Source organism: Pezoporus flaviventris, unplaced genomic scaffold (genome assembly GCF_033815535.1).
Source record: "Pezoporus flaviventris isolate CSIRO_AGI_PZ_B2104156 unplaced genomic scaffold, CSIRO_AGI_Pfla_v1 ptg000023l, whole genome shotgun sequence".
Taxonomy (NCBI): domain Eukaryota; kingdom Metazoa; phylum Chordata; class Aves; order Psittaciformes; family Psittacidae; genus Pezoporus; species Pezoporus flaviventris.
The window spans coordinates 14,896,413-14,922,654 of record NW_026892571.1 but is presented as its reverse complement, the minus strand read 5'-3'; the positions used below and the strand labels follow the sequence as shown (position 1 = coordinate 14,922,654).

At 42.4% G+C, this 26,242-nt stretch overlaps 1 protein-coding gene across 2 annotated transcripts; it reads left to right on the top strand.

Moving 5' to 3' along the window:
* The first annotated feature begins 1,478 nt into the window (after window positions 1-1,478).
* On the top strand, window positions 1,479-24,935 carry MAML1 (mastermind like transcriptional coactivator 1). Of its 2 annotated transcripts, none has more exons than XM_061456931.1 (5): window positions 1,479-2,069; window positions 11,188-12,597; window positions 14,831-15,100; window positions 18,382-18,496; window positions 20,550-24,935. In XM_061456931.1, exons 1-5 carry the CDS (start codon window positions 1,701-1,703, stop codon window positions 21,539-21,541), a joined length of 3,156 nt encoding a protein of 1,051 aa, XP_061312915.1. In that variant the 5' UTR covers window positions 1,479-1,700; the 3' UTR covers window positions 21,542-24,935. The 2 variants fall into 2 exon arrangements, with proteins under 2 accessions (XP_061312915.1, XP_061312913.1); XM_061456929.1 differs by having other exon boundaries at window positions 1,480-2,069; window positions 11,185-12,597.
* The last annotated feature ends 1,307 nt before the right edge of the window (window positions 24,936-26,242 follow it).

Sequence of the window (26,242 nt, the reverse complement as noted above, 5' to 3'; positions counted from 1 at the left end):
AAAGGTCTCTTTGTCTGCATGTTACAGCCTTTTTTGATACCATAGTGTATGCTTCCTAAATAATCACTACAATAAATGAAGACTTTCCAAAATGGATAGACAACTCAAGGTACTTTTTATCCTGCTTTCTGACTTGGGTGGCTTAGTTTAATCTTAGGATCAGTTGTATTTGTAAAGCCTTGGCGGAAAAAAAGGAGTTATCTCCTGAGTACTTTTAAAGCATAGCTGTGATTTCAGGGCCCTGAAGCACTGTTACTGGTTGTAACTGAACTAAGTTTGTAATTGTGAATATGTGAAGGTCGATTTGGGCTTTTTGTGTCTGTGCACACTAATGTGGCAGCTTCTGAGAATGATGCTCCACAGAGCATGAGTGCATGAGGTGAGGGATATCGGGCTGAGATGGTGAATCAAAACGGGGACTAGGAGCAGCAGAAATGCTGAAACCAGGTTTTTCTCCTGGAGTCGGTGCTCAGTGAAGGGGGTTGATAAAGATGCAGCTGACCAGCTGCAGCAGCTCGTGGGGTGTGGCCTGTAGGATGTATTGTCAATGTCTCTTTGATGATTGACTCCTGCTCTTGAGGGGAGATTGTTGCAAGTGCTAATTGCTATTAGAGAGCATCTTGTGGTGGATTGTCTCACTCCTTCCTCAACAACCGTGCTCAGCTTGAGCTGCGGTTACCTCTCTATCCCAGACTGTTCCTCAAATAATACCACTTTTCCCTCATAGTGTCAGAAAGGGGTTTTTGGTTAGATTTCTTTGAGTTTGGGGTTTAGTGTTGCTGAGCAAGGACTTACGATTCACTTCCACGAATGTCCTCTCCATTTCAAAAAAGGTGCAACTAAAAAAATGTGTGTGTGTGTGTGTGTGTGTGTATATATATATAAAGACTAATCAATAACGAAACTCAACCCGGTCTGGCTTTCTTTACGCCGTTAGCGAGCCTCATCCTCGCTCCCGATTGCCTCCGAGCGCAGAGACCCGCAGCGTGCCGCTCGTGCCCCCCTCACCTGCCACTCACTCCTGGCTCCGCCCTTCGCAGCCCCTGATTGGCTGAGCTGCCGATGCCCCGCCCCTCTCGTGCCAGGGCCTTTTAAATGCGCCGGGGGCCGCCTCCAGCTCTCAGCGCTGCCCACCCACGCCTCAGCTGCGCAAGCTCGCGCTTCCCATTGGCTCGCAGGGTGCCCATCACGGCTCGTGACGCGTTACGCGCCGTGACGTCATCCGCCACCCAGGAAGCTCCGCCTATTTATTCTCAACTCGGCTCTTGAGGGGAAAAACAATTTCAAGATGGCGGCGGCGCGGATAACAATGGGGAGCCGGGGCTTCGGGCCGGACCGTGCCTGAGAGCGGCGGCCGCGGGGCAGCGCGGCGGGCTCCGGCCGGGCCCTGCGGCGGGTGGGGAGCAGCCGCCGGGTCAGGGCTGAGGGAGAGGTGGGGGGGGGGGGGGGAAGCGAAGCGGCACCGGCCTCGGGGGAGAAGGAGGAAGTGGGGCGGGAGGGAGCGCAGCGGGCACCGCGCCGGGCCGGGAGGGGAGGAACCGGGGCGGGGGCGAACCCGGCGGGCAGCCCAGGGAAGGCCCGCGGCAGAGGGGGGAGCGGGGGAGCCCAGGGAAGGCCCGACGTGGGGAGCCCCCGCCATGGCGGGGTCCGGTGTGAAGAGCCGGTGAACGGCGGCGGCCGCCCCCATCGGTCTCCGGTCCATGGTGCTGCCCTCCTGCCCCATGGCGGAGTTCGTGGTACCGCGGCACAGCGCGGTGATGGAGCGGCTCCGCCGGCGCATCGAGCTCTGCCGGCGGCACCACAGCGCCTGCGAGTCCCGCTACCAGGCCGTGTCCCCGGAGCGCTTGGAACTGGAGCGCCAGCAAACCTTCGCCCTGCACCAGCGCTGCCTGCAGGCCAAGGCCAAGCGGGCCGGCAAGCACAGGCAGCCGCCCCCGGCGCCACCGCCGCCCGCGCCACCTCCGCCGGCCGCCGCCGTCGCGGGAAGCGCCGACAGGACCGGAGCCAACGGCCTGGACGCTGAGCCAGCGAGCGGCGAGCAGCACGGCCGCAGCAGCACGTTGATCGCGGTAAGGCGCCTGCCCGTGCTCGTGCTCGTTCTCGTTCCCGGTCGGGGACCGGGGTGGTTGCAGCCGGCTGGCACAGTGACCTCCGGAGCTGGCACCGGCTGGAGGAAGGAGATGGGAGTTCTCGGGGTTGGTGCGATGGTTGCGGTGGGAGGGCTGAGGCTGGTGCTGCTTTGTGGAGTGAGTGCTCCTGTCTGCTCGGTTGCAACTTCGCAGCTGATAAGGTCTGGTTTATTCTTGTCACCTTTGCGCTTTGGAGGAGCACGTAAAAACTGGTGCCTGATGTGGTAGGAGTAGGGGATAGCATTTCGTGGTGGTTATGGTCCTTCGAACGACTGTACTCTGAATGTTTCTGGCCATCTAAAACGTCCCTGCGGAAACTGTCAGAGGAGCCTTAATACTGCGGTGGCTTTGGATGTTTTCTTCCTTATGTCTTTTAATTTGGGCAGTCAGGTTTTGGTGGAGTCACTTGATAAGGATGTGCTTGCTACTGAGGGGGAACTTTTAAGACGTGTCTATTAATTCTGGTACATCTTGGAAAGAATTTCAGTGGAAAGACAGCTGCTATTTTGCCACTTGCTCTCGTGGGTGTGAACGCTGTGGGAATCCCACTCCACCCATCAAAAACTGGCTTAGCTCAAAATCTTAATGTTTCTCTGGCTTCTCTAGCATTTCTGGTTGTCGGGATATATTCATACAGCCCTGTTTGTATATCAAGATAGCTCTTGCTTAACTTTTTCTGAGCCCTCTGAATATACTGCTGTGTACTAATGTGTCATGTAATGTAGGTTAGTAAGATAACCTTTACAGGCCCCCTGCCTTAATACCTTTCTTAAACCCAGTTATTTCTAAGTGGTCGCCTGTGTGCAAATGATACAGTACTGTTCTGAGTGTCTTTAAAAGGGGATACTGAATTGACCTGAGACATTTCCTGGTCAACGTATAGCTTAAATCATGTGTAAGATGGTCTGTGTGTTTGATCAGATTAGGAGGGAAGGAGGATGTGATTCTCTGCTCTCCTGAACTTCAGTGAGTTAAGTTTACAGCTTACTCTGTACTTGGGTATGACTGGACATGATGTGAAATACTGAAACATGGGCGTGTTGATGTAACTTTAAGTAGCACTTGGCAGCATGTGTGCAGCTTGTCGTATCTGCAAGATGAACTGAAAATGTTATTCAGCTGAATTGTTGCTGTTCTTATTAACACACATAGGAGAATCTGGGACCTGCTGACTTTCTGAAGACTGAGATGCTTATGACACAGTTAGAGCACTTCAGATGGTTCTTAAAGAAGGGTACTTGAGGAGGAGAGAGAGCCGTGTGATTCTGTAAAACCTCCTGTGTAGCCGTTGTTTAGTAGACTGATCTTGAATGTAAACTTGTGTCAGAACAGAATTGACTCAAAATTATGCTTTATTATCTAAAGACTTGGTGGGATTTCGTTTATTTCTTGTCTGGACTCTAAGGCTTTCTGTATATCGGGATCTATCCATTAACAGTGCTTATTTTTGTTACACTCAGAGCTCTTTAGCATATCAAATCCAGTTGCTTAAACTGCTACCACACGGTTTCATATTGATCTCCTAAAAGAAAGATGTCTTTAATTCATTAGTGGTGTTTCTTTTGAATTGCCTTGGATGTGGATTTGATCTCTTTAGCATCCATTATAATGAGGACTCTCAGCAGCAGTGAGGTTCTGAAATCCACTGCACATCTGGGGAAGCCCTTCTTGTACAGGAAGCTGCTGCCAGTGGCCAATTTACACAACAGAAGAGGGTTTTAGTGTATGAATGACTCTTCCTAGTGCTGGCCTGCTGTTTCCTTCCCAGGATACATGACTGTAAGCTTAATTGCAGCTGCTGATTCATCACCTGCGTACTGGGGTATGAAGTTGGTTTGCTTAGTAATTCAAGTTTTAAAAACCCAAACCCATCAACAACAACAACAAACTTCTGCTGCTGATTTCATTTGTTTGGCATAAAATACCAACCCAGAGAGCTACATTTACCTCTAGCAATCATGTAGCTGTTATCAAGACCAAGCATGTGCTTTCTACGGGAAAGACAGGGGCTTGGTTTACAATATTCAATAAAATTTGGATGGACACCAGAATTACCTGGCTTTAAATATTCTGGATACATTCCTTTCAAAAGAATGCTGCTATATTAGTGAAACATGCATTATATCGGTTATCATTGCTGTTACTGTCCAGAGTTTTCCATGGAGCTGCATATGAATCTTCTCTTGGAAACTGGTACTTTGCATTGAAAGTTAATCAAGTGTTTATTTTGATCCTTGAAAGAGATGACAACTCATATGAAGGTAAAGCATTTGTGATCTAGCATCAGAGGGTTCGTAGTAGAAGGGCATGAGGCAGCGCTGCCACAAGCATGGACAGTGTGTGCATTCCCACATGCTGTACATCAGAGCATCTGTAACATTCAGAATAGCCATGGGGAGCAGGATGGCGCTGCCACTTCCGTCTTAATGTCTTCTGTGATTTTTCATGGGGCCAGAGTCAGATATTTTTTCTTCAATTAGTCTTTTATCTGTTTAGATCCTGAAGCTGAATGGATCTTGCTTATAAGCACAAGTAAGGGGTAGATTCCTCCTTTGTTTTCTTACTAAGCAGCTCTAAAATTTGAGCCATAGAAACTGAGATAACACGGTATTGACACAGGAATACTTTGGATGACTTGTGCACCGCGTAGGCCTGTCCTTCCTTTGAGGACAGAGATGAAAAACTTCTTAAATTTCAAAACCATTATTTAATGGGAAATTCAAATGTTAAAATTTACTTCATTTCTGTTAAGACTGCATTATTAAGACTGTGTTCAAAGTAGAAGATACTTAATGTTTGGATGATGTATTGTCTGTTGTGGTAATCTTGCATTTTTGAGAAACAGGGAAGTTGGGAAGAGAGAGGATGTGTCCCTTAGAACACTTTTTCCTCTTTGCCAGGTTCTGATTTGAGAAAGTTCATTCTAATAATGCTGTTTAAATTCTCAGCAGTAAAAGGTTGGCTTCCTTCTGTTTCTCTGACAGACTATAACATAATGTATCACTGAGCTGACGAGAGTGTTCCATTGACATGTGAGTAAGGAGAATGGCAAGATCTGGGTTTTCATCTCCACTCCTTGTTTATGATGTGGTCTCTTGGAAGGAGACCTGCTGCCTGTCTCTTACAGGTTGTTTCCCCACCTGGGAGCAGTTGTTGTGCGCATGGCTTGTTTGGTCTAGGGCTGCCACAAACCCACAGAGACTGTTTCTGGAATGGGCAGAGGAGGTCTAGTTGGTGGCCTGTCTTGGGAATGGTTGCAGTAAAGCTGAAGAGCAGACCAGCATTTGTAAGCTCTTTACTATGAGGGTGCTGAGGCGCTGGCACAGGTTGCCCAGAGAAGCTCTGGCTTCCCCATCCTTGACAGTGCTCAAGGCCAGGTTGGACGAGGCTTGGAGCAACCTGGTCTAGAGGAAGGTGTCCCTGCCCATGGCAGGGGGTTGGAAATGGATGAGCTTTAAGGTCCCTTCCAACCCAAACCAGTCTGGGATTCTATTTGGAGGCAATGGTAATTTTTACATTAATGAAAGGTAAGTTCTAATTTAAGCGAAAGCACCAAGTAAATAAGTTTAAAAAGAAGTTTCAGTATGAGGACAGCAGTGTGATGTTTCTTGGTCGAAAAGACCTAAAGTGATAAATTAAAGGGAATAGATTGCCTGGATTGTACTGACAAGCATGAATAGCATTCCCCTGACGAAGCTTAGGCTGGAGCACTAACAATTCAGAAGATCTTGGTTCTGTGTAAGCTGTGGTGTAGGGGTGTTAAGTTGTGAAATTATGTTTTACCACAAAAATAGCAAATTATTTCCATGTTATTTATACATAACTCTAGTGCAGTGTAGTCTTGCCACCATTGTTTGTTTTTGCTGACAAGTCTGATAGTTTGTTGCCCAACAACTCAGACAGGTTTTTCTTTGTCTCCTTTTAATTCTGTGTGAGGTATTGTTGTATGTTTGCCCTTACTAGATGAGTTAGATATGCAGAGATGCTTCCTAAATTGTAAGGAGGTGGGAGTAACTGATGTGCTGCTGCTGGTGAAGTTCAAGTGAGGTGGTAGAGCCGGCACTGCAGCTGAAGGCACAGCAGTGTTTTTTGATTCAGCAGAACAATTCCTGTAGCAGAAGCTGCCCCTTGTGACTAATTCAGGCTCGGGATATTTATAGACCTGCATATCCACAGCCCTTCTTCACTCCAGCAGGCAGTCGCCCAAATACAAAAGTCTTCTGGAATTAAAGTAAAAGTCAGAATTAAAATTAGTCCAGCAGTTTGGTTCTGACAACACAGTGGAATGCAGGAACACACTGGGTAATAAAACACTTGTCTTGCAGGGGGAGTGTGGCTTTGGAAGCTGTGGGCAGATGCACAGTAAAGGGGGAGTTTTCACTATGTCAGAGTCAAGATGTTTTCTTTCTATACGCTACAATTTCTCACACTTGCATTGTTGTTCCAGTTTAAGAGGTTGTGAACTTTGTTGTCTCTGTCCTTGGCCAGACAGGAAAGGGGAATCTCTGTCTGTAGTGGACCTACTGTAAGCTCTGGTTCATGGGAGCTTATCTGTGTTGCAGTGCTACCACTTCCATGACAGAAAACCAGATATAATATGTTTTGGTTTTCCCTTCTAGGTGAGCATGCTGCTATCCAGCTAGGAGACGTATTGGAACAGATTGTTACTCTGTTTCTAGAATAATACGGCGTTTCTTCTTTGAAAATGACCAGCATTATATTTCTCTGTTTGGTATTTTGTGACAAATCCTTGTAGACATAATTCTGAGACTGAAATGGAAAGCTTCTTCCAAGTGAAATGCAAAACATCAAAGCTCTGTTGAGTCCTGTAAGAATATTTTAATCTCTGCAATAGATGCTTCAAATAAAACTAAAGAAGAACATTATATGGAGCCTGAAAGGTGCAGTATAAGAACCAGATTTTAAAAAAGTTGTGTTTCTGCCATGTCCACTAAGTATTTTTTCAGAAAAAAAGAAACTTTTATACAATTTCCATTTTTATACATACGTATCATAGAATCCCAGACTGGTTTGGGTTGGAAGGGACCTTAAAGCTCATCTCATTCCAACCCCTCTGCTGTGGGCAGGGACACCTTCCACTAGACCAGGTTGCTTCAAAGTTCGGTCCAGCCTGGCCTTGAACAATTCACTGTGTTCAGTTACGGAACTCCAAGTATAACAAATCACTGAGGTTTTACAAAAGAAGTTTAATTGACTGTCCTCAGCTTAAAAATTCTGCATTGTGAAGCTCTTGCTTCCAAAAGAACAATGTGAACTAAACTTTTGTGCTTGTTGAGTTCTAACCCATTGAGATGTCATTGGTTTCAGATAATTATCTAAAACTAGTTTCAGGTATTGAGTGTTTCACAGTGATGTTTTGATTCCTGGAAAAATCAACAGCAACAAAACACAGAACAACTTTGTGCACTGTTTTGATTGGTGGTTCATGCCCCTTTCCCACCAAGACAAAGTTTTAGAGCTTTTCCAGTTTCTTCATGTTGGGCTTCCATGGTAGTTTGCGGACAGCTTTTGGAAGCTGTCATTCCTCTGCTGTTAGACCTCAGTGTGGCTGAGCGGTAGAACTGGTGGGTTTAAGATAGAGATTGAATACGGCTTATCAAAACTATCTGTGTGCTGTCCATTTCCTGATGGAAGCCTTGTCATTTGGCTGGGCATGTATTCATCTTCAGTGCTGTGGTCCTGTGTCCTAGCCAAGGAAAGTGTATATGTAAGTTTATGTGCTGTGAATTAAGTGGTCAGAGGCTGACGGTGTTGGACACCTCTTTTGTTGCGATGGTTACACTTGGGGTTTATCACTTTGTGTTCCTCACGTGAGCAGCCCGCAGTTATGGCCTGACTTAGGTGTGCTCCTGCCCAGTAAGTGTGTTCATTACCATGTTGAGGACTGTCTATTTGCTCACATGAATAAAATGCAACTCTGATGATGTGGTCTGGAGGAGGTGCAGCCTGTGGCCCTTCAGTGGCTCCTTGAAAAACTGTCCTGTTTTGGGCCAGGGGACTGAGGCTTGTTTACATCCCTTTCTTTGCACTGCTCCCATATTGGTTTAAGCACACGGGATAAATGTTTGTGGGGTGACACTTTTAGGCAAAGCTACATAGCAAAGATCGTGGAGGTTCATCTTGTTTTTGTGAAGTTGTGACAATGGAAAGGATTGGCTCATGTTACAAATCCAATGGATTGATTCTGCTAAGGAAACTGTGGACAGTATGCCAGTGGGCCACTGTGCCTCATGGAATGATAGTGGACAATAAAGTTAAAAGGATTTTCCAGTGAGTAGCAGGCTGTGCTTTACTTTGTCGGTGGTTCTGCTTTCTTGTTTTCTCCTTGCATTTTGGCAGAAGAGAACAGGTTTTTCTTGCCTTGAGAACTCTCTTGGAGCAGCTTGATATGTAGATAGCTACAGTCTGACTTGTGTCTCACATGCCCCTTGTTTTTTTCCCCCAAAACCAGATTATTTGGATAGACACGAACAAATTGGGGAAGAACTGAATTTAGTCTTTCTTTTGCTGTTAGGAAATTGAGAGCTGAGATACTGTGTAAGAAAGGAACTTCACAAGAGAAAGTTGCATTATTGCTTTTGACTCTTTTTACTGTGAAAACAGAACTAGGATGCAAGTGCAGTTGGTGAAGTCACCAAGAATCAGGTATCTGCGTGTTGTGACTGTTAAAACCCATTTAGATATCAAAGTCCCTGTGTGTTTTTGTTGACAGGAGGAGACTGTGATGGGTATTAGAGGGTTTATATTTTTCCAGACTACAGTAAGTGTAACTTGTAAGTTTGGATAATTTCAACTAGGTAGCTGCATATGTTACAAATGGTGCAGTACAGTAGCAAAGACCTTAGGACAGATAAGCTTCTGAACATTCATCCAGCACAACCCAGGTGGGCTGTGCAGCCTATGAAGAGCTGTGTGCACTTGTAACTGTAATGCTACCAAAGTCCTGGTTGCCTTGTCTGTATGAATTACAGTTACAGCAGTGACTCCAGTGGGCGTATATTCTGTTTTAATACAGAAATTTGCTTCAGCTATGAGAAGAATATATTCGGTGACCAAAATGAAGTTGTTATTTGTATGTCAGTTTTCAGGATGTATGTTTCTCCCTAATGATTTAGAATTAAGGAGGATCCATTCCCAAACGTTGAGTGATTGACTCATATGACCTTGGGCAAGTTACTCATCCACCTTGAGCTTTGGTTTTCCCGGTTGGAGTATTAAGTAAACACCGAGAAACTTGCTGAAAGACAAATGTTGTGATTGAGTTGAGGCTTCCTTGCTTTCTCTTGTTTCGCCTCCTTCCAAAAAGTAAATTTCCATTATTTTTTCAAGTCAGTATTTGAAAAATTCACTCTAAATCTGCTCCTCCAAGCCGTGGAGCTGATGTTCAAATTGAGAGAATTCAAGTTCCAGCCTCCTTTCCAGATGTGTACCTCACCTTGCCCTACTAGGTCTGCTACTGCTATTTCCATGAACCATCTAGAAGATCAGGTCTCCTGGGAAGCTGCAGTCTACCCCTCAGATAAAAATAAGATGTTGCTGCTACCTATGCAAGCATTAAGCAAATAATGGTGCTTTTTTTTTCTGAAGATCAGCTGACTGTAGACTGTTTAAAAAGAAAAGATCGCAGCAGTTAACCATGAACCAGTCCCTCTGTCCTGAAATCAGAGAATGCTGCTGCCCAGGCAAGTGCTGTGAAATTCCTCTGATTTATGCTGGCTCTACATACAACCTCTTGCTTGAGTGCTGAGATCTTGAGGTTTCCCCTGTTTTTTCTTGGATGGGACAGTTTTCCCCAGGGGTTAGTGGACTACGTTGTGGAGACTGCAAGTAATATTAACATAAGCATACTTGTCTTGAGGTTTGTTTAATGAGCTGCTTTTCTTCCATCTGAGAGAGCTGTTGTTCAGAGAACCACGCTTCAGATGGGTGACTTTTTGTGCGTCCTGCTGAGATGTTCAAAGGCATCTTGTACAGGTCAGGGGAGCTGATGGGAGCTTTCCTTCTTTACGTGCCCTGCTCTGTTGGAGCAGTGTCTCTGCCCTACAGGTTTGTCTGCGTTGGTGTAGTGATCCAGCACAAACAAAGAGCAGCTTTTCTTACAGAATGCACCTGAGGGGAGGAAAAGTTTATAGTGATCTTTGATGTGTGCATGAATTCTGTTTTCAGATGTTTTTGAGGTCAGTGGAAAGAACTTCATATTTGAGAGAATGCTGCCAGGAAAGAGAAGTTGAACAAAGGCTCTTAACTCTGGTTATAAAAGTGTTGCTGTACCCTCCGCTTGCTTCTAGGTGGCACTGCAAGAAAAAGAATATGTGCATTCACCAGCTCTGAGAAGCCAACTGTTGAGCTGGTTGGGGCTCTGGTGGTCATAGCGCAGAGAGGAGCAGCTGACAAATACTCTAGGAGAAAGGAGGGAAGGAATAAACTAATTCAAATGTGATAGAATTGACTGAACTTTGAAGTGCATTTTACATCAGTGTGGAACAGTGATCACTTAGTTACAAACTGGGTTTGCTTTAGTGCCAAAAGTGTCATTGTGTACAAAAATTATGTATGGTGTTCTATAAATTGTAATCACAAGGGAAGTGGTTCTCCTTCTCTCTAAATATTTCAATGCTTTATAAAGGTGTCTTACAGAACAGTTATACAGTTATTTATTCTCATCTAAAATTTGAATCTTAACATTCTTCAGTATTTTCTTAGTTTTGAATAGGAAAAATCTTTATGTATTCCAGTTCACAGCCATTTCTCAACTTTTTGCTGTTGTCAAAGTATATGGTGGCTTTTGGAAGCAGTGGGCTCTGTCTGATATAGTGTATGTTTTTCAAAGTTTATCTTAAGAGCTGATAGTAAGGAAGTCATCTCATGTGATGACTTGTAAAACAAATCTACCCAAGGTAAAGATAGAACTTTTTTTCTAACCTTTTTTTCCTAAAATGTTTTATTCAGGGCTAGACAATGTTCTGGTAAGAAATAAAAATCCTGATATATGAAACGTAAAACTTAATAACTAAACCCTTCCTTTCTTTTTCAGCAGCTCCATGAGACTGTGAAAAGAAAGCTCGATAGTGCTGCTTCCCCTCAGAATGGAGACCAGCAGAATGGCTATGGTGATGTATTTTCTGTGTCCAAGAAACTACGTCGTGATGATGGCCTTGGTGGAGTGGGTGGTTCTTCCAATGGAATGCCCCCTGTGTCTCCACTCCATCATCTTGACAAGAAATCTGGTGGTGGAGACACCTTGCAACTTAACGGAAAGCATCCCATGGGGTTAGATGGCATCAGCAAGAAGTGTCTTCCAGATTCCAGCCTACAGATGAACGGAGGTGGTGATGCTGATGACTCATTTCCTCTGAGTCTGAACAAAGAGCTGAAGCAGGAGCCCGTAGATGATCTTCCATGTATGATTGCTGGGGCAGGAGGGTCTATATCTCAGAATAATTTGATGCCTGATCTTAATCTTAATGAGCAAGAATGGAAGGAACTTATTGAGGAGCTTAATAGATCAGTGCCCGATGAAGACATGAAGGATCTCTTTAATGAAGATTTTGAAGAAAAGAAAGATGCAGATTCTTCAAATTCAGCTGCACAGACTCCATTGCCCCAAGATATTAACATAAAGACTGAGTTTTCCCCAGCACCCTTTGAACAAGAACAGATGGGATCTCCCCAGGTTCGATCCACTTCTTCAGGTCCAGCATTTATTGGTGCTGCTTCTGTACCTGTCAGTGCCGCTTCTCCAGCAGTTGGTAGTTCTCAGGCTATGTTTCAGCCTTCCAGTCAGTCAATGACTGAAAATCCTAATCAACCCATGATGCAGGCATCAAACCACTCTCAGAACGTCCAGAGGCCTCTCCCCAATGTGTTGTTACCTGGGAAGGGTGCAGGAAGTGCCAAAGAAATGTCTTCTGCTCATCAACTTCAGCAGATTGCTGCCAAGCAGAAGAGAGACCAGATGTTGCAGAACCAGCAACAAGCTTCACAAGTCCACCAAACAAATCAGATGTCCACGTGGCAACAGTCTGGGCCTTCCCATAGTCCACTGCCTGTCCCATATACCATGGAAAATCCCACCAGCCCATCAGTTTTCCAGCCTGACTTCAACAATCAGAAACTTATGATGCCTAATATGGGAAATAAAAGCTCACCTAGAGCTGGAGGCAATTACCATATTAACATTTTGGGTCATCAGCAAAACAGCTTGAACCAGAACAGTGTGAATAGTCAAGGCTCTATGCTAGACTATGGGAACACGAAACCTCTTTCACATTACAAAGCAGAATGTGAACAGGGGGTGACAGTACCTGGTCAGAACAAGACACCGATGTTGGCATACATACAACAGCGTCAGCAGCCACCTCTGTCTCATGTGAGTGATGACCAAAATGGGATGATCCTGTTGAAACCCAAGCCTGGAAACATTGCCTACAGACTGCCGCACAGTCAGGTGAATGTTCTGGGTTTTGTTACCTTTGTTTAGGAGCAGATTTAAGGTCTTGCAAGAGCGTGTTGGATAGGTAAGGCTGGAGTACAGATTCCTTGGTATTGTTTCGAAACAGTTGCCACATGATTTAAAACAAGAAAATTACAATATGCAGTAAGCTGAGACAAGAATCAAGAACTCTGTTTCGCACTGGGGACAGTTTTTAATAGTTCTAGGTCATGTGGTAATGTGTGATTTCCAGCTTAATATACTTTGTGGGTGACAAATTATGTCACACTTCATAGAAGCTTCTACTTACAAAGATAAATAGATGCTTTGTAAACTTTTGCCTAAAATAACTCTCATAAGACTGTAGTGTTAAGCAGTGTTCTCAAAGAAGCTTTGATTTCTTTACCTTGGTTTTAGTCCCTACTTGTGTCAGAGTTGGCTTACTATAAAAAGACATGCCTTCAGTTGCTGCTTTTTTGAAGAGAGATGGAAGTGGGGCTGCATTCCTGATTTCTTGGGTGTTCCTTGGGGCTTTTCGAATATAATGATTTGTTATTGGTTAAGTCTCTGGGGACTGGGGAAGCACAGATTAAAAATGAATAATAGAAATATTTGTCTGCTTGAAGCAATATGCTTCAGGTTTTCCTGTAAAGGAAAATCACAGATGGTGCTTCTTTGCCTTCTATAGAACTGTTACTACAGGTGTGTAGCAGGTGAAAATTAATGAAGTGGATGGAAGTATAGAGCTGGGATTCTGTGACATGTGCCTACAATGCACATACGAGAGGGCTTGTTGAGAAAAAAAGTCTTTGTTATAAGGATTAAAGCTTCTCTATCAAAAGCTGTTGGAGATCCAGCTCTAGTCGTACATTCCCTCAGCAAAACAGAAACCGTCTGAAGAAGATCTGATTAGCCTGTGATAAAGACCACACTGATGGACAAATAACAATCTGAGATCAGTGTGTGCTTCATAAGGCACTAAAAGATTAATCTCTTCAAAAGCTTCAGCAGTAACAATGTAGAAACGTTTTGATGGAAGAAGGGGAAGGGTAGGGATGATTGTGAATGTCACATCTCTCCCTCGCTGAAAACCATGAGGGACACCCTGCATCTACGCTGCTCTGCTTGTACTGAATTAACAGAAATACTGATGAATGCTGCTGGAGAATTCCTCCAAAACCTGCATGTAGAACAGCTTAGCACAGCATTACCTCTGGCTCATGATTTCTAATGAAACTGCAGCCAACCCATTAGCTTGAAAGTAGTATTTGTGTAAGTGGAGATGAAGCTGAACTGTGCTTAAAAAGGAGAAAAATTTCAGATGGATTTGATGGTACAAAGATGACAGTATCAGATCTTGGATTATAATTGGTCCATGTTATTTTTTCCTTATCCCAAGTTCCAATCTGCAGAAAAGCAGACTTATGAAAAATTAATAACAGATTTATCTGTAGAAGTATTTTTCTCTGTGGAATATGGTGATGGTTGGATGCCATTAAAATACATTAAGGCTCATTTTGATCAACGATGGCCTTCTTCCCCTTCACCTCAAATAGTAAATACCAAAAAATCAACTTTAGGAGGGGAGGCACAGACAGTTGCTGACTTAAATGTTGACAGAAGAGGCAGGATTTAAATAAATGTTTTGTATAATGCAGATATAAAATGTAGTGTTTGAAAAGCTGCTATCAAAATAAACTGAAGCTAGTGTGCTTTGTAATGGGTACTGTTGCCTGGCTAAGCAGAAGCCCACAGAGCTATGCTCAACTGTTTGAGCTGGACTTTGAGAAGTACTTTGAGACTGGAGTTAAAGCCTCTATTCCTAAATATTGTGGAGCTTCTGAACTTAACTCTGAACCATCATTTCTGTGTCTGGCATGTTAAAGGTGGGGTTTCAGCTGTCTTTAGTTAGCTGAAGTGGAAATTGTATCACACTTTGCCTTTTCTAGTAGGTGCTTCACAGGTGAAGAAGCTGTTGCATAAAGGTGGGAAAATATAAGGAACTGATCTAATTTTTTATTAAATAGTGTAAAAGTACAAATAAGCAATAATGGGCAATTTCTGTTTTTCTGGGGTGTATTATGATTCCCCTCACTGTGTAGACTTTATTTACAAGGCCTTTCTTCCTTATCATGGCCACCACCATGATAGTGCCTTTCCTCACCTGTGTAACTACATAGTTAGTAAATTCAGTTCTGGATGGCTCATCTCTTTCTGTAGCTCATGTCACTTTTTCTATGTTCTGCAGGATCAAAACCCTTCTCCTAATGTTCCTCGTGTTCCTGTTTCTGTCCCGGGTGCTGGTGTTGGTGCCCAGGCTCCCAGCGTCTCCATGGCAGGTAACCACAGCAACCCACCTTATCTCAGCAATCAGCAGCAAGCAGCAGTGATGAAGCAGCACCGAATGCTGATGGACCAGCAGAAGCAGAGAGAGCAGCAGCAAAAGCACTTGCTCATGGAGCAACAGAAGCAGCAATTCCTAATGGAGCAGAGACAGCAACATCTTCTGGCTGAGCAGGTGAGGGGAGCAGCAGTCTGTTTTCCTTTGCACTGATTTGCTTTGGTGGATGAAATAGCATTTGAGATTTTGTTGGACACTTATCATGTTACAAAATAGGGGATGTAAACTGCAGGACACTTTGGTATCTTAAGTATAATTGCTGTTTTATATGTCTGTAATAACCCAAAAATGTAGCACTTGCTTGCAAAGACTTGTTTTTGCTGTTGTTACAAGGCACTGTGGTAAATGATAAGAATAAAATAGGTAGAATTGAGTATTGTGGAAATACAAGACAATACATGGAGAGAATGTATCATACCAGCAATGGTGTAATCTGTGAAAAAAGGCAAATGGAATCAGAGAAAAAAAAAGATACAGTTGAGATACTGTTGATGTGTTCTGTAGAACTTTAAAAGTGGAAGTGATGAGCAAGGGATTCTGCAAGCTCATTGTGCCTTCTGCCTGTTTTCCCTATGAGATCCACAGCAGTTCGTGCTTCAGATTTGAAAACATCTTTGACTAGTTTATTTGAGGAAAATAATTGGACATCTGCATCCAACTTGCATCTTACCCTGCCAAAAGAATTTAGCACTGCTGTCCATCAGACTGCAGAAAGCTGCTTTAGCCTCTCTCAGGGCAACAGGCTCTTTGTGTGAACATTTCTAAGCTTTAAACATTTTGCAAGTCTTTCAGTTGGGAATTAGCCCAAAGGGCCTTGTTCCTGTCATCAGTGCTTTTCTGCACTTTCAGAAGTCCATGCAGGCATGTTCCAGGCACTGGCACTGTACATACAGAGAAATGTCTGGTGTGGGAGAAGGTGAAAACGAATTTTCAAAGAAGGTTTGAGACCCAGGGAGAGCCTTACCATTTGTTGCATCGGTGGAGCTGTGCCAAGTCCAAGCAAATGGCTTTTTTTGATCACCTGGAGACTTCTCTTAAAATTGAGGACTAGATTGAAGTGATAAAAACACCCCTTAAGTTCTGGAGCCAGTGTAGATAATAATGTGGTTGGCAGTGTTTTAAAGAAAATTGAGTGAATGTTGGTAAAGGTACATTTTTGATATTTGGGTAAAAACAATTTGGCTAAGGGACTATCACAATGGAAATACGCTATCAAAAGACTGAAGGACAAAAATTGCCCAGAGCCTCAGTAAAAGAATATTTTCTGGATGAGTTCTGTGATCTATAAACTTATATAAATAAATGTAACACTTTTAGTAAATACTTCAGGTTTTGATGACTTGTAGTTTTTAACATCTGTTTGTTACTCTCTCAAAACGTTAACAAACAGGTACTCTTTGAACGAAGGTAGAGAGAAAGGAAATACAGGGTGTTGGCATCCTGCTTGTACTTCTGCTCCACTGGTTACTGGTGATTTAGAGCTCTTAAAGCTGTGTCCCAGTAGATTTTCTTAGCTGAGTAATGGGCCTAACGGCCATCAGACCTCTGAACAGTGGGGTGGTATATTCACAGGGAGGTAAGTAGCATATCTCAAACACAGTGTTCAAATACGTATATATGTAAAATTTTCCAACCTATTTTGCTTCTGCTTTACCCAGCACATGTCATTGTAGTAAATATCAGTGTTATGAAAATATTTTATTCCTGTCCTAGTTGTGGTATCTCTGACTTCTACAGCTTGCATCTTTGGATAGCGATAGTGGGACATGGATCCAAATAAGGAGCCGCTTTGCTTTAGAGCTGAACAGACTTAAACTGAATTTGCCACATTTCTTGGCCTTTTGCTGCCCAGTCAGGCTAGATCTTGGTAGCATTCTAATTTGGTATTTATTTCTTTGGATACACATGATACTGGATGTAGTTTTACAAAAGATCCTTGAATCATTTGGCGTCTATTTTGCTGGAGAATTACAATTTCAGGTAGTTTCAGTGGCATTCCCTGCCACCCTAAAGCTGTCTTTGCATTTGGTATCTTGTATTTTTTTAACATTTTTACTATTTTTCCTTTGGTTTTTTTTCTGAGCCAGGTTCTGCAGCTCTTGATTTTCTCAGAGCTATGGCATCTTTTGGCTTCTGTGGTCAGCCTCTTTCAGGTTTGACTGGTCCTGCAGGCAGCAGGTCCTTTCTGTCAAGCAGCCTGCCCTCTTCATTCCTCTGCATGTCTCAACAGCTTCTTAGTTGTAGATGTTTCAGAAGGATGGTAGTAATGTCTATCTGCCTATTTGTTGCGTTGCACTCGTCTCTTCTTTAAAGGCTTATTGCTTGTGTCTTTACACCAGTGCTCTTGGACTTTCTGTCCCCATTTCTGTGCTCTGTGTAGTTTTTCAGATAGATAGATGGCTGTCCATCGTATCCCTCTGAATTTCAGGCTGGTTGAAGATAGCTGTGGAAGCAGAGCCAGAAATACTTTGCCTGTTACATTTTGTATTGTAAAAGCAGCCTGTGGCTGCTTACACTGTCAAGATCTCTGAGTGTACCATTAGTGGATGTACAGGCACTCTTGATGTTCCCCTCAAGGCTTTAAGTTTCATTTTCCCCAGAAATTTCCTAACAGAAAATTAGCTTGTTTTATTTCACAAATAGTTTTAGCATCAAGTAGGTACAGGTTGAATGTGCTTTTAAAGAGGCAGGGTTATTTTGAACCATTAGTAGGGTTTCTTTCAATTGTTTGGTGCATTAAGAAAATGGTTTTGAACAATGATTGCAAAACTTGTATCGCTTCTGTTATAAACTTAGTGCTGCAGTTTTCCATAATCTTCTAGAAAAATCTGTGCTATAGAAGAATTTAGGCTTGTGAGTATTTCTTTTCATTTTTTTGAAAATAAGGGCTAGAAAATAGTTAAATGTTTAGTTTTTACTTTTCTAATGATATTTTTAACTTCTATTTGATTTCTAAAGAGAGGTCTAAAATTGATCTGGGATAAAGAGCTATAAAGGATGTGTAAATTTCTTTTATACACACTCTTCAGCTCTTTTTGTACTTGTTAGTGGCTTTAGAGTATTGCTAAAAATGCCTGTTGATTGTTACTGGTTAAAAGATTATTTTAATCTCTGGTTTTTCTGTGTTTGAAAGGCTTCAGACATGCATTGCAATAACTCCTGTAATACATGCTGTTGTCCTGTTGTCTGAGTTCCTAATCTTGTCACTCATCAGATGAAGCTGACTGTGTTTGAGCCTTGAGAACCAAGGTTTGAAGTGACTCTAAGTCACTTACAGAAACCCCTTCAAGTACCAGCTCCCCATGGAAGCATGCACATAGCTTGTTTTTATCCAAAGTAGTCACCCTTGGAAAAAGCTTGACTTGTTTTCTAATTGTCTTGCATTGGACCTTTCTTAGGAGAAGCAGAGGCAGCAGCAGGAGCAGCAGCTGCAGCGGCATCTGACTCGACCACCTCCCCAGTATCAGGATCAGCCACAGAACCCGTACCAGCAACCAGTTGGACAGTTCACAGGTGAGTAAACATGGCAGTGGAAATAATGGCATTAGAAATATCAGGAGTAAAAACCAAGGTGTCTTCAGATTCCCTGGGTTGGATAGCTTTTAATTAATTTATTACAGCACCTTCCCACGTCACTGTGGGATTCTGTTGCAAAGTAACGGCTTCCCCTGTCCCAGATATCTGGGACAACTTAAGCTTCTGATTCTTAACGCTGCTTTGGAAGTGGGTAAAATTCTTAAGTACCTTCATTGCTCTGAAAGCCTTTTTATACCAGTATTTGCTTTTAGAGGTTGTAAATTCTTCTGACTTTCATATATTAGGATTCTTTTTTTTTTTCCCTGAAGCTTGTATCTATCGCAGGCCCTCATTAAAGAAAAATAAGGGATGTATTATTTCTCTCATCTTCTACGATGAGTTTAACATTGTCTAATATTTTTAGCCCTTTAGAAGGGAATGCAACTTGAATTCTCTTCATTACATGTTAGTGTCCTGCACGTTTTTTTTGTAGGATAAGCAGCTTGGTATGTCTTCAGTGGTAACGCTGATAAATAAAATACTGTGTAACGCTTAAACTGGAATAACTTCATAAATGTAGAGTACAGTAAAAACTCATCTCCTTACCTGAAAAATCCTTACTAACAGGACACCAAGAAGCCACTTGTCTTTCTTCATAAACCTAGAGTACAAAAAAGTACTCATTCCCTACATTTTGTTTCCTTACTCTCTCTATTCCCACAGAAATAAATAATGAAGGAAAAAGATGCAAATAGAAACATGATACCCTCTTTCTGACAGAGTTCTGACTATCCAGTGTCTATGCAGAGCTATGACTGGGTTTTGTTACTTAGCTGAAACAACTCGATACCAATACAAAAGGCTTGTGTGTTAGCACAGTCATCAGGAGCATCCTTCAGATATTGCATGGAAACATTTTGTTTCTCCTGCTTTTTTTCTACAGAAATGCAATAGAAATAGAGTATGTTTTGCTATAATGAACGTCAGCATTATCAAATCTAATTTTCCCTTGTTCTGATGATGATAACTATTTTTTTGCATCTTAAATCCTACCTCTTCCCTGGAGCTTTCTAGTAAGGCTCTTCTCCCACCCATCCAACCCCCTCATAACGTTGGTGCTTTTATAGTAAGCTTTGTTGACAATTCAATAGAATTTGAATTGTATTTTAATATATTTGAATAATTATATGTGGATAAAATAATAATGATGGAGAGGCAGTATTCCTCAGCTATCTTTAAATATGAAAAATGTCTGCTGCTTTTCAGTTTGAAAGTAGGGAAAGTACTGGTGTAGGTAAATTTCCCTTGGTTGACTGTAAGAAGTGTATGGGGGGGATTATATGCATTACACTTCACAGTGCTTCTCTGTTCTTTTTTTGCTTTAAGTAGGGGGTTATTTATAGGAGAAATGTTTTTACTTGTTTATGAGAACAAATAACTATTTTGCCTGTTTTTTTTTTTGCTGAGAAGACTTATTTTTGCAAATCATCTTGCTTGGTTATCAGCAGTGCTGTTAACATAGCAAAGATTTCATTGTGGAAATCCAAATGATACTCTACCAAAAATTTCTGATAGTTATATGAAATAAAAGATATGTCTGGAATTGGGAAAACACAGGAGTGGAAACCCTACAGTTGTACAATAAGAGATAAACTGTGTGTGCATCGAATAACTGACAATGTGTGTGCAGTAAGTGGTAGTTTTTAACAGCCTAGCATGCACTTCAAAGTCTGTGTTTTCCTTTGTTCACAAAGAAATATCAGAGTCCTACCTTTAAAGTCTAATTTTTTTTTTTTTTTATTGATGATGCTGAACTCTTAGAAGTGGTATTCAGATTTTTTAGGACATTGGCATATCTGTGTTTGTGATCAAGGTGGAGGTGCTAACTGGAGCAATAGTTGACACTCTGTAATTAAAGTACTGCTGCCTGTGTATTGGTTGCATTGGTTGGCTTAGACAAATGCAGCCGTACCTCTGTCCTGGATTATGGTGTCCACAAGCTTGGTTGAACCAAAGTATTTAATGTACAAAATATTACTTTGTATTTCAGGGTCATCTTCAGCCATGCCTGGGGTCAGTAATTTGGGACAGTCCAGCTCCAGTAGTCCACGGATGTTTCCTCAGACCCAGAGCATGATTCAGATGGGACCTGGACACAGTTCTGTTCCTCCACTCCAGTCGGGCTCCAGTCAGCAGGATCGGGGCGTGACTCAGTATACCAATATGCAAAACATTCAGCGAGGGGGATTATACAACTTGGCTTCTGGTATGACACAGATGGTTCCCCAGCATGCAGCTCAAAGTGCCAATGGGCAGCCACCGATGCAGAGACAAGGCAGCTTGGGCCAGGGTGCTGCTGTTCCTGCTGGGTATGGGCAAAATACCTTAGCAAACTCAAGTATTTCTCAGCAGCACAATAAAGGTGCTCTGAATCCAACCTTATCTAAGCCACAGATGGCAAGAGTGCCAGCGGCTATGGGGGCTCAAAATCCATCTTGGCAGCACCAAGGTATCCCTAATATTAACAACCAGACACAAGCAAACAGTGGCTTAGGACCGTTTACTACCAACTCCTCTTTCCACATGCAGCAAACTCATCTAAAGATGGCCAACCAACAGTTTGCCCAAGGAATGCCTCAGGTAAGCCTAAGCACCAGCAGACCGATGACCTCCATGAATGCTGCTGTCTCTGGGCAGATGTTGTCATCATCTTTAGGTGCACAGCAGCGGACAAACCCACCTACTCAACAGCAGGTACCCTCACAGCAAGTCTTGCCTGGCATCAACCAGACTGTTCCAGATCTGAATGCTTTCAGCCAGAATCCAAATCAGCAAATGCCCAACAGAGGTAATCTGCACTGTAGTCAAGGGTACCCTGTGAGGACAACCAGTCAAGAGCTGCCTTTTGCCTACAGCGGTCAGTCGGGCAATAACGGACTTCAGAACTTAACTGGTGACACAGATCTGATAGACTCATTGCTGAAAAACAGGACTTCAGAGGAGTGGATGAATGATCTGGATGAGTTGTTAGGGACTCATTAAAATGGGGCTGAGGGTGGGGGTTCTACTTTTTTAATTATTTCATGAAATATAAACAACACTTGGACCAAAAAACCTGTGGCATTGAGGAGACTTGCAGGCATTAGAGGTAAATGGTTGGGAAAGGGACTGGAGCTGCTTCTCAATGAGTGTTGATAGGTGGTGATGGCGCACCAAGCAGGTCCGCTGGAGTAGTTTGCTTTGTCTTGGTGTCTCTAAGGAGTCGCACACTTGAACAGGTCAAAAAATCCTGTGCGTGTCCTCGCCAGCCTTTCAGAAATCTCACTTGCAGTGTTCTAAAATGAATTTTTTTTAATTATTTAAAAATAAAATTCCACAAGAAATAGTGCAGAAAGAAAGCAAATAGTTGCACAAATTGTGTTTAGGACTTAGTCTCCTGCGGCTAGTACTTGCAATAATTATTTGTTCATAGCTTGACATGCTGTTGTAGTACAGTCCATCAAACTTCTGACTTTGAATTTGAGAAGAGGCTGTATGCACCTGAGTATGCTTGCAAAATGTTTTGAGTTGTTTCTTTTCCCCATTGCTGAAGCGTGTGCCTGTACTCTCAATAAGCAAGTGATATTTCACAGTAAATATTGCTAGATGCTGGTAATAGATGAAAGAAAGTATTAAAACCTGGCCAGTTAGTCTAGGTAGTCATCTTAATAGATTGTAGTCTTTTAAGCTGCAGTTTGCACTCTGTTGTAGAGAGGCACAGTTCTTGGCTTATACCTTGCTGTGTTTAAAGGGGGGAATTTCTTATGGGAGAACTTTTAAACTATAGTAGGTTTAACATGAATTGTAAAGCCATTTACTTTGCACCTGTTTCTTCATAACTTATTTCCAAAGGTAGTTGTATTTAAATGAAGGCTTTGCTTCATGACAGCTCATCTAGTTTTCTTTGTTGTAAAAAGTAAAACTAACTTTTGAGAGCAGTTCATTCCCCAAGTGGTTAGCAATGAGCACAAGACTTTGTCACTTCAGGACAAAAATGAGGAAAAAAGGAATTTGGCTGAGAGGTGGGAAGTCCTTATCAGCAATAATAGCACAGGCAGCCTGGGAGGATACTTGTATCAGGGTTGCTCCAGTATGGAAGTCTCCCCCTTTAAATACCTTTTTGTTTTTTTAATGACTGGGTTACGAGTTTGATAATCTTTCTACAGTCTGGTGGATTTACTTCTTTAATATCCCTTGAAGCTGGTTCTTCAGCTCATCCTGAGGAGACCTCTTATCCATAAGTTGGGGTCAGTACCAGAAAGGACAAAAACCACAGTGGGAACAGTCAGTGTTCCAAAGTCCTTACTTTCTACCAAAAAAATCCCTTATCCACCAACAAACCACCTTGCCTTAACCTTTATTTTAAAAGGAAAATAAAGTTGAAAGCTTTTGTTTTAAATGCACAAATACCTCTTCCCTTTCGAAATCCACTCATTTAAACTTTCTAACCAAACCCAGCATTGTGATTTAAAAGCAATTTCCTTCAACACAGACTGGCTTCTTCAGGAGTTTTCTGCACTGCAGAGATGTGTGAGAGGGTTTTTTCCAGAGTGGGTGAAGGGAAGTGAAAGGTAACATAGATTTCAAAGAAGGAAAATATTTTACTGTATCTGCAGCTCCTTTTGAGACAATTTGCACTTTCAAAAACTGCTTTTTTAACACTAATACTTTAGCCCTTTCCAAATATGCATGGAACATGGTTTGTCCAGCACACTTACCTAGTGTGGATGAATTACCCTCTGTTGGACAGATCTGATGTATCATGTTGAACTGTGGGTGAAAGATGTGCATTGATCAGTGGGTCCCACCATTGAATAGTGGATAAAACTTCACTGAAGCAGACTTAATCCCTCATAGAGCTTTTGATAACGTAAAGATTGTCTTTGGATGGGAAGACGAAGGTGTTAGTTGATGACACTTCTGGTATTTTGTAGAATAAGTAGTTGAGATGCAAATAACTAACGCTAACTTTTCTTATACTGGCAATGTAAGAAAAGAGCTAGTGAGTTTGGTTTACTGTTTCAGTTAAACCAAAACCTGGTCCAAGGTAAGTGTCATTAGAAGAATATAGATATAAACTAGCAATGGCAGGGGAAGGAGTGTTTGCTGTATTTCTATTTCTAAGGGTTAACTTTGCACCAGTGTGCCTTCCCTTCCTGTTGGGGGTGCTTGGGACCTCAGAATTTCAGGTGACATCCTTCAGTGTCACTATTTTTTTTTCTCCCCCTTACAAACACTTGAGAGAAGTTACAGGGTAGTAGGATTCAGCTCTTGTTTCTTCCCTGTTTAGGTTGTGGTGAAATCTGCTGCGTTTTCCAGTAGATTTTGCACACAGGCTTTGTTCTGAGTAAGTCAAAATACAATCCATCCAGTTGTGATTTTCTTAATTGGAGTTAAAGAGCATCTGCTGTTTGCATTATTACTACCAAAAAAAGCAATCCAGCTAAATGTCCAGGAAAATGCAGGTGTGCTCTTTCCTCCACTGTTTCTGGAAGCTAAGGTGGATATTGCCCTGCTTGACCACCGGGTTTGTTCAGGAAGGTATCTAGGTTCAATGACAGGGCCTTTTCATGGTACTGTTGAAGTAAAATTCAGTGTAATTCTAGGCAAACTGGCTTATGATGCCCATTGGTCTTCATATGTGAACAGGATCCAAACCGCATTTAACCTGCTAGGAAAAGCAGCCATCCCTTCTGGCTTTGGTCCCTGTCCACATAATGCAGTCGGACCGCTGGAAAGACGGTGTCACTGTAACAAAGTGGAGACAGTTCATTGGAAATGAACATACGGTTTAGATGTCCATAGGTGCACAGGTAGGGCTGGGCTTTGCCTTTGTGCCCTTGAACATGTAGCTGTCTATATATGCACTTGGGCTTTCCATTTGCTGCAGCTTCAGAGCAATAAAACTTATCTCCCCTGAACTGTACCTAGCCAGCCGCCCATGGCTTTATTTATGAACTGCGGTTTTGGCTGGGTAGGAAAGGTGAGAGTGTCACTGTGCAACATCCACTGCCTTCCAAAAACCACGATTCAATTGAAAAGGGTGCTCAAAATTTTGTTATACACATTTCCTTTGTGTAAATAAATGTTTACAATTTTATATTAAAGATTTGAATAAGAGTTAGATCTTCTGACTGTATATTTTTTACTTTTTATAGATTTTAAAACTATAATTCTTTATATATGTGTTTGGGGGGTATTATGGTAAGTTTTATGCTTGTAAATTGAGAACAGTTGAATTTGATGCTAACCTTTATGAATTTTTGTCATTGAAATGTATAAAGAGTCCATTAATCCCCTTATTCTTTTACTACAATTACTGGTGCACACCAAAAAGAAATCCTTCACTTCTGTTTTATCATTATAAAATAAATATTTTGCTAGTGTATTAAACATACATGGTGTGACTTTATACATTTGTGTGAGCTGGGCAGAGTTCAGCATTGCTGTTCCTAGTGAGATGGCTCCCTTCATCCTAACACAGTTCTGGTAAGCCTGTTAAGCCTGTTCTGCTGTGTCTTATCAATTCTTACGGTGTCAGAAAGTCCATTTAAACAGGCCACAGCTGGATGAGGCCTTGGAAAACTTCAGTTTGAAAGCAAGGCTTGATGCTACACCCGCTGCTTCTGGACTGTTGGGTTTTTAGTGCAGCCTCAGGCCTTAAGCTGGGAGATGGGACTGCAGAGGGGGTTGCTGGTGATAAAGATGTTGATGACCGCTGAGACCTCACAATGCAGAATTGTAGAGTTCCAAAAATATGCTCAGATTCCCTCAGCATTAACAAGCTTTAGCGGATCAACCTGATTTCCTTGAGACTGGTAAAGAGACAAGGATTATGCGTGTTTGATGTACACCCAGAAAACCCCACCAAACTGATAAATGAGGAACGTTTACTGCAAGCATGTTAAATGTTTATGAACAGGAAACAAAATACTGACTTAAAGCTGGTAAGGTCCCCAGGCCACTGCATAGAGCTGGTGGGTTGAAGAGGCTGTGGAAAATAATGGCAAATAGGTCTTTCAGATGCTGCTGGATTGTTGGTCATCTTCAGATGGATACTTCACCTGTATGTTGGTGAGAAGTAAAGCAAGGAGGTGTGATCCCATCAGCGCACAGAGGAGCCTGGCTTTGGTGGTGTGTGCTTGGATGTTTAATACGTTCTTGTTAACAAGTTATTACTTGACAAATTACACCAAACTGAGCATTTCAAAGCAGTTCTTGTCGTGAATCATACCACCTGCAGCAGACCCAAGAATTCAGCTCCTTGTATGTAGTGTTTCCTGTTTGTCAAGCGTGCCTTTTAACAGATGATATCTAGTCATAACTTCTAAACTGATACCTCCAATCTCTCCAACCACAGATTTAGCAGTAGTGATAAAGGAGAATTTGCAAAGTGTGACACATGCTTTTCTTGCAAAGGCTGTATTTCTTCTACATGTTACCATGATTTCAAGCATTCCCCTATGGTATAAGAAGTTTAATCAGCTTCAAACAGCGAAGAATCATTCTGCAAGCATTGGAGCTGGTGTTTTATACAGCTACTCTGTGTAAAGTAGCCTTCAGATTTCCTCACAAAGTGCACCCTGACTCTGTTTTGAGTATATTCCTACTCTGCAAGTTCTGAGCGGTGTTTGGGGGCAGGAGGGGACCCGTAACTTCAGGAGCTTATAAAGAACTAAATGTAATAATAATTTGCAATACCAG

Bases quoted from the DNA above. Each gene is read 5' to 3' on its own strand.
- MAML1 (XM_061456929.1), top strand. From the start codon at position 1,701: ATGGTGCTGCCCTCCTGCCCCATGGCGGAGTTCGTGGTACCGCGGCAC. The intron at 12,598-14,830 runs GTGAATGTTCTG...TATGTTCTGCAG, and splicing joins ACAGACTGCCGCACAGTCAG to GATCAAAACCCTTCTCCTAA. The intron at 18,497-20,549 runs GTGAGTAAACAT...TTTGTATTTCAG, and splicing joins ACCAGTTGGACAGTTCACAG to GGTCATCTTCAGCCATGCCT.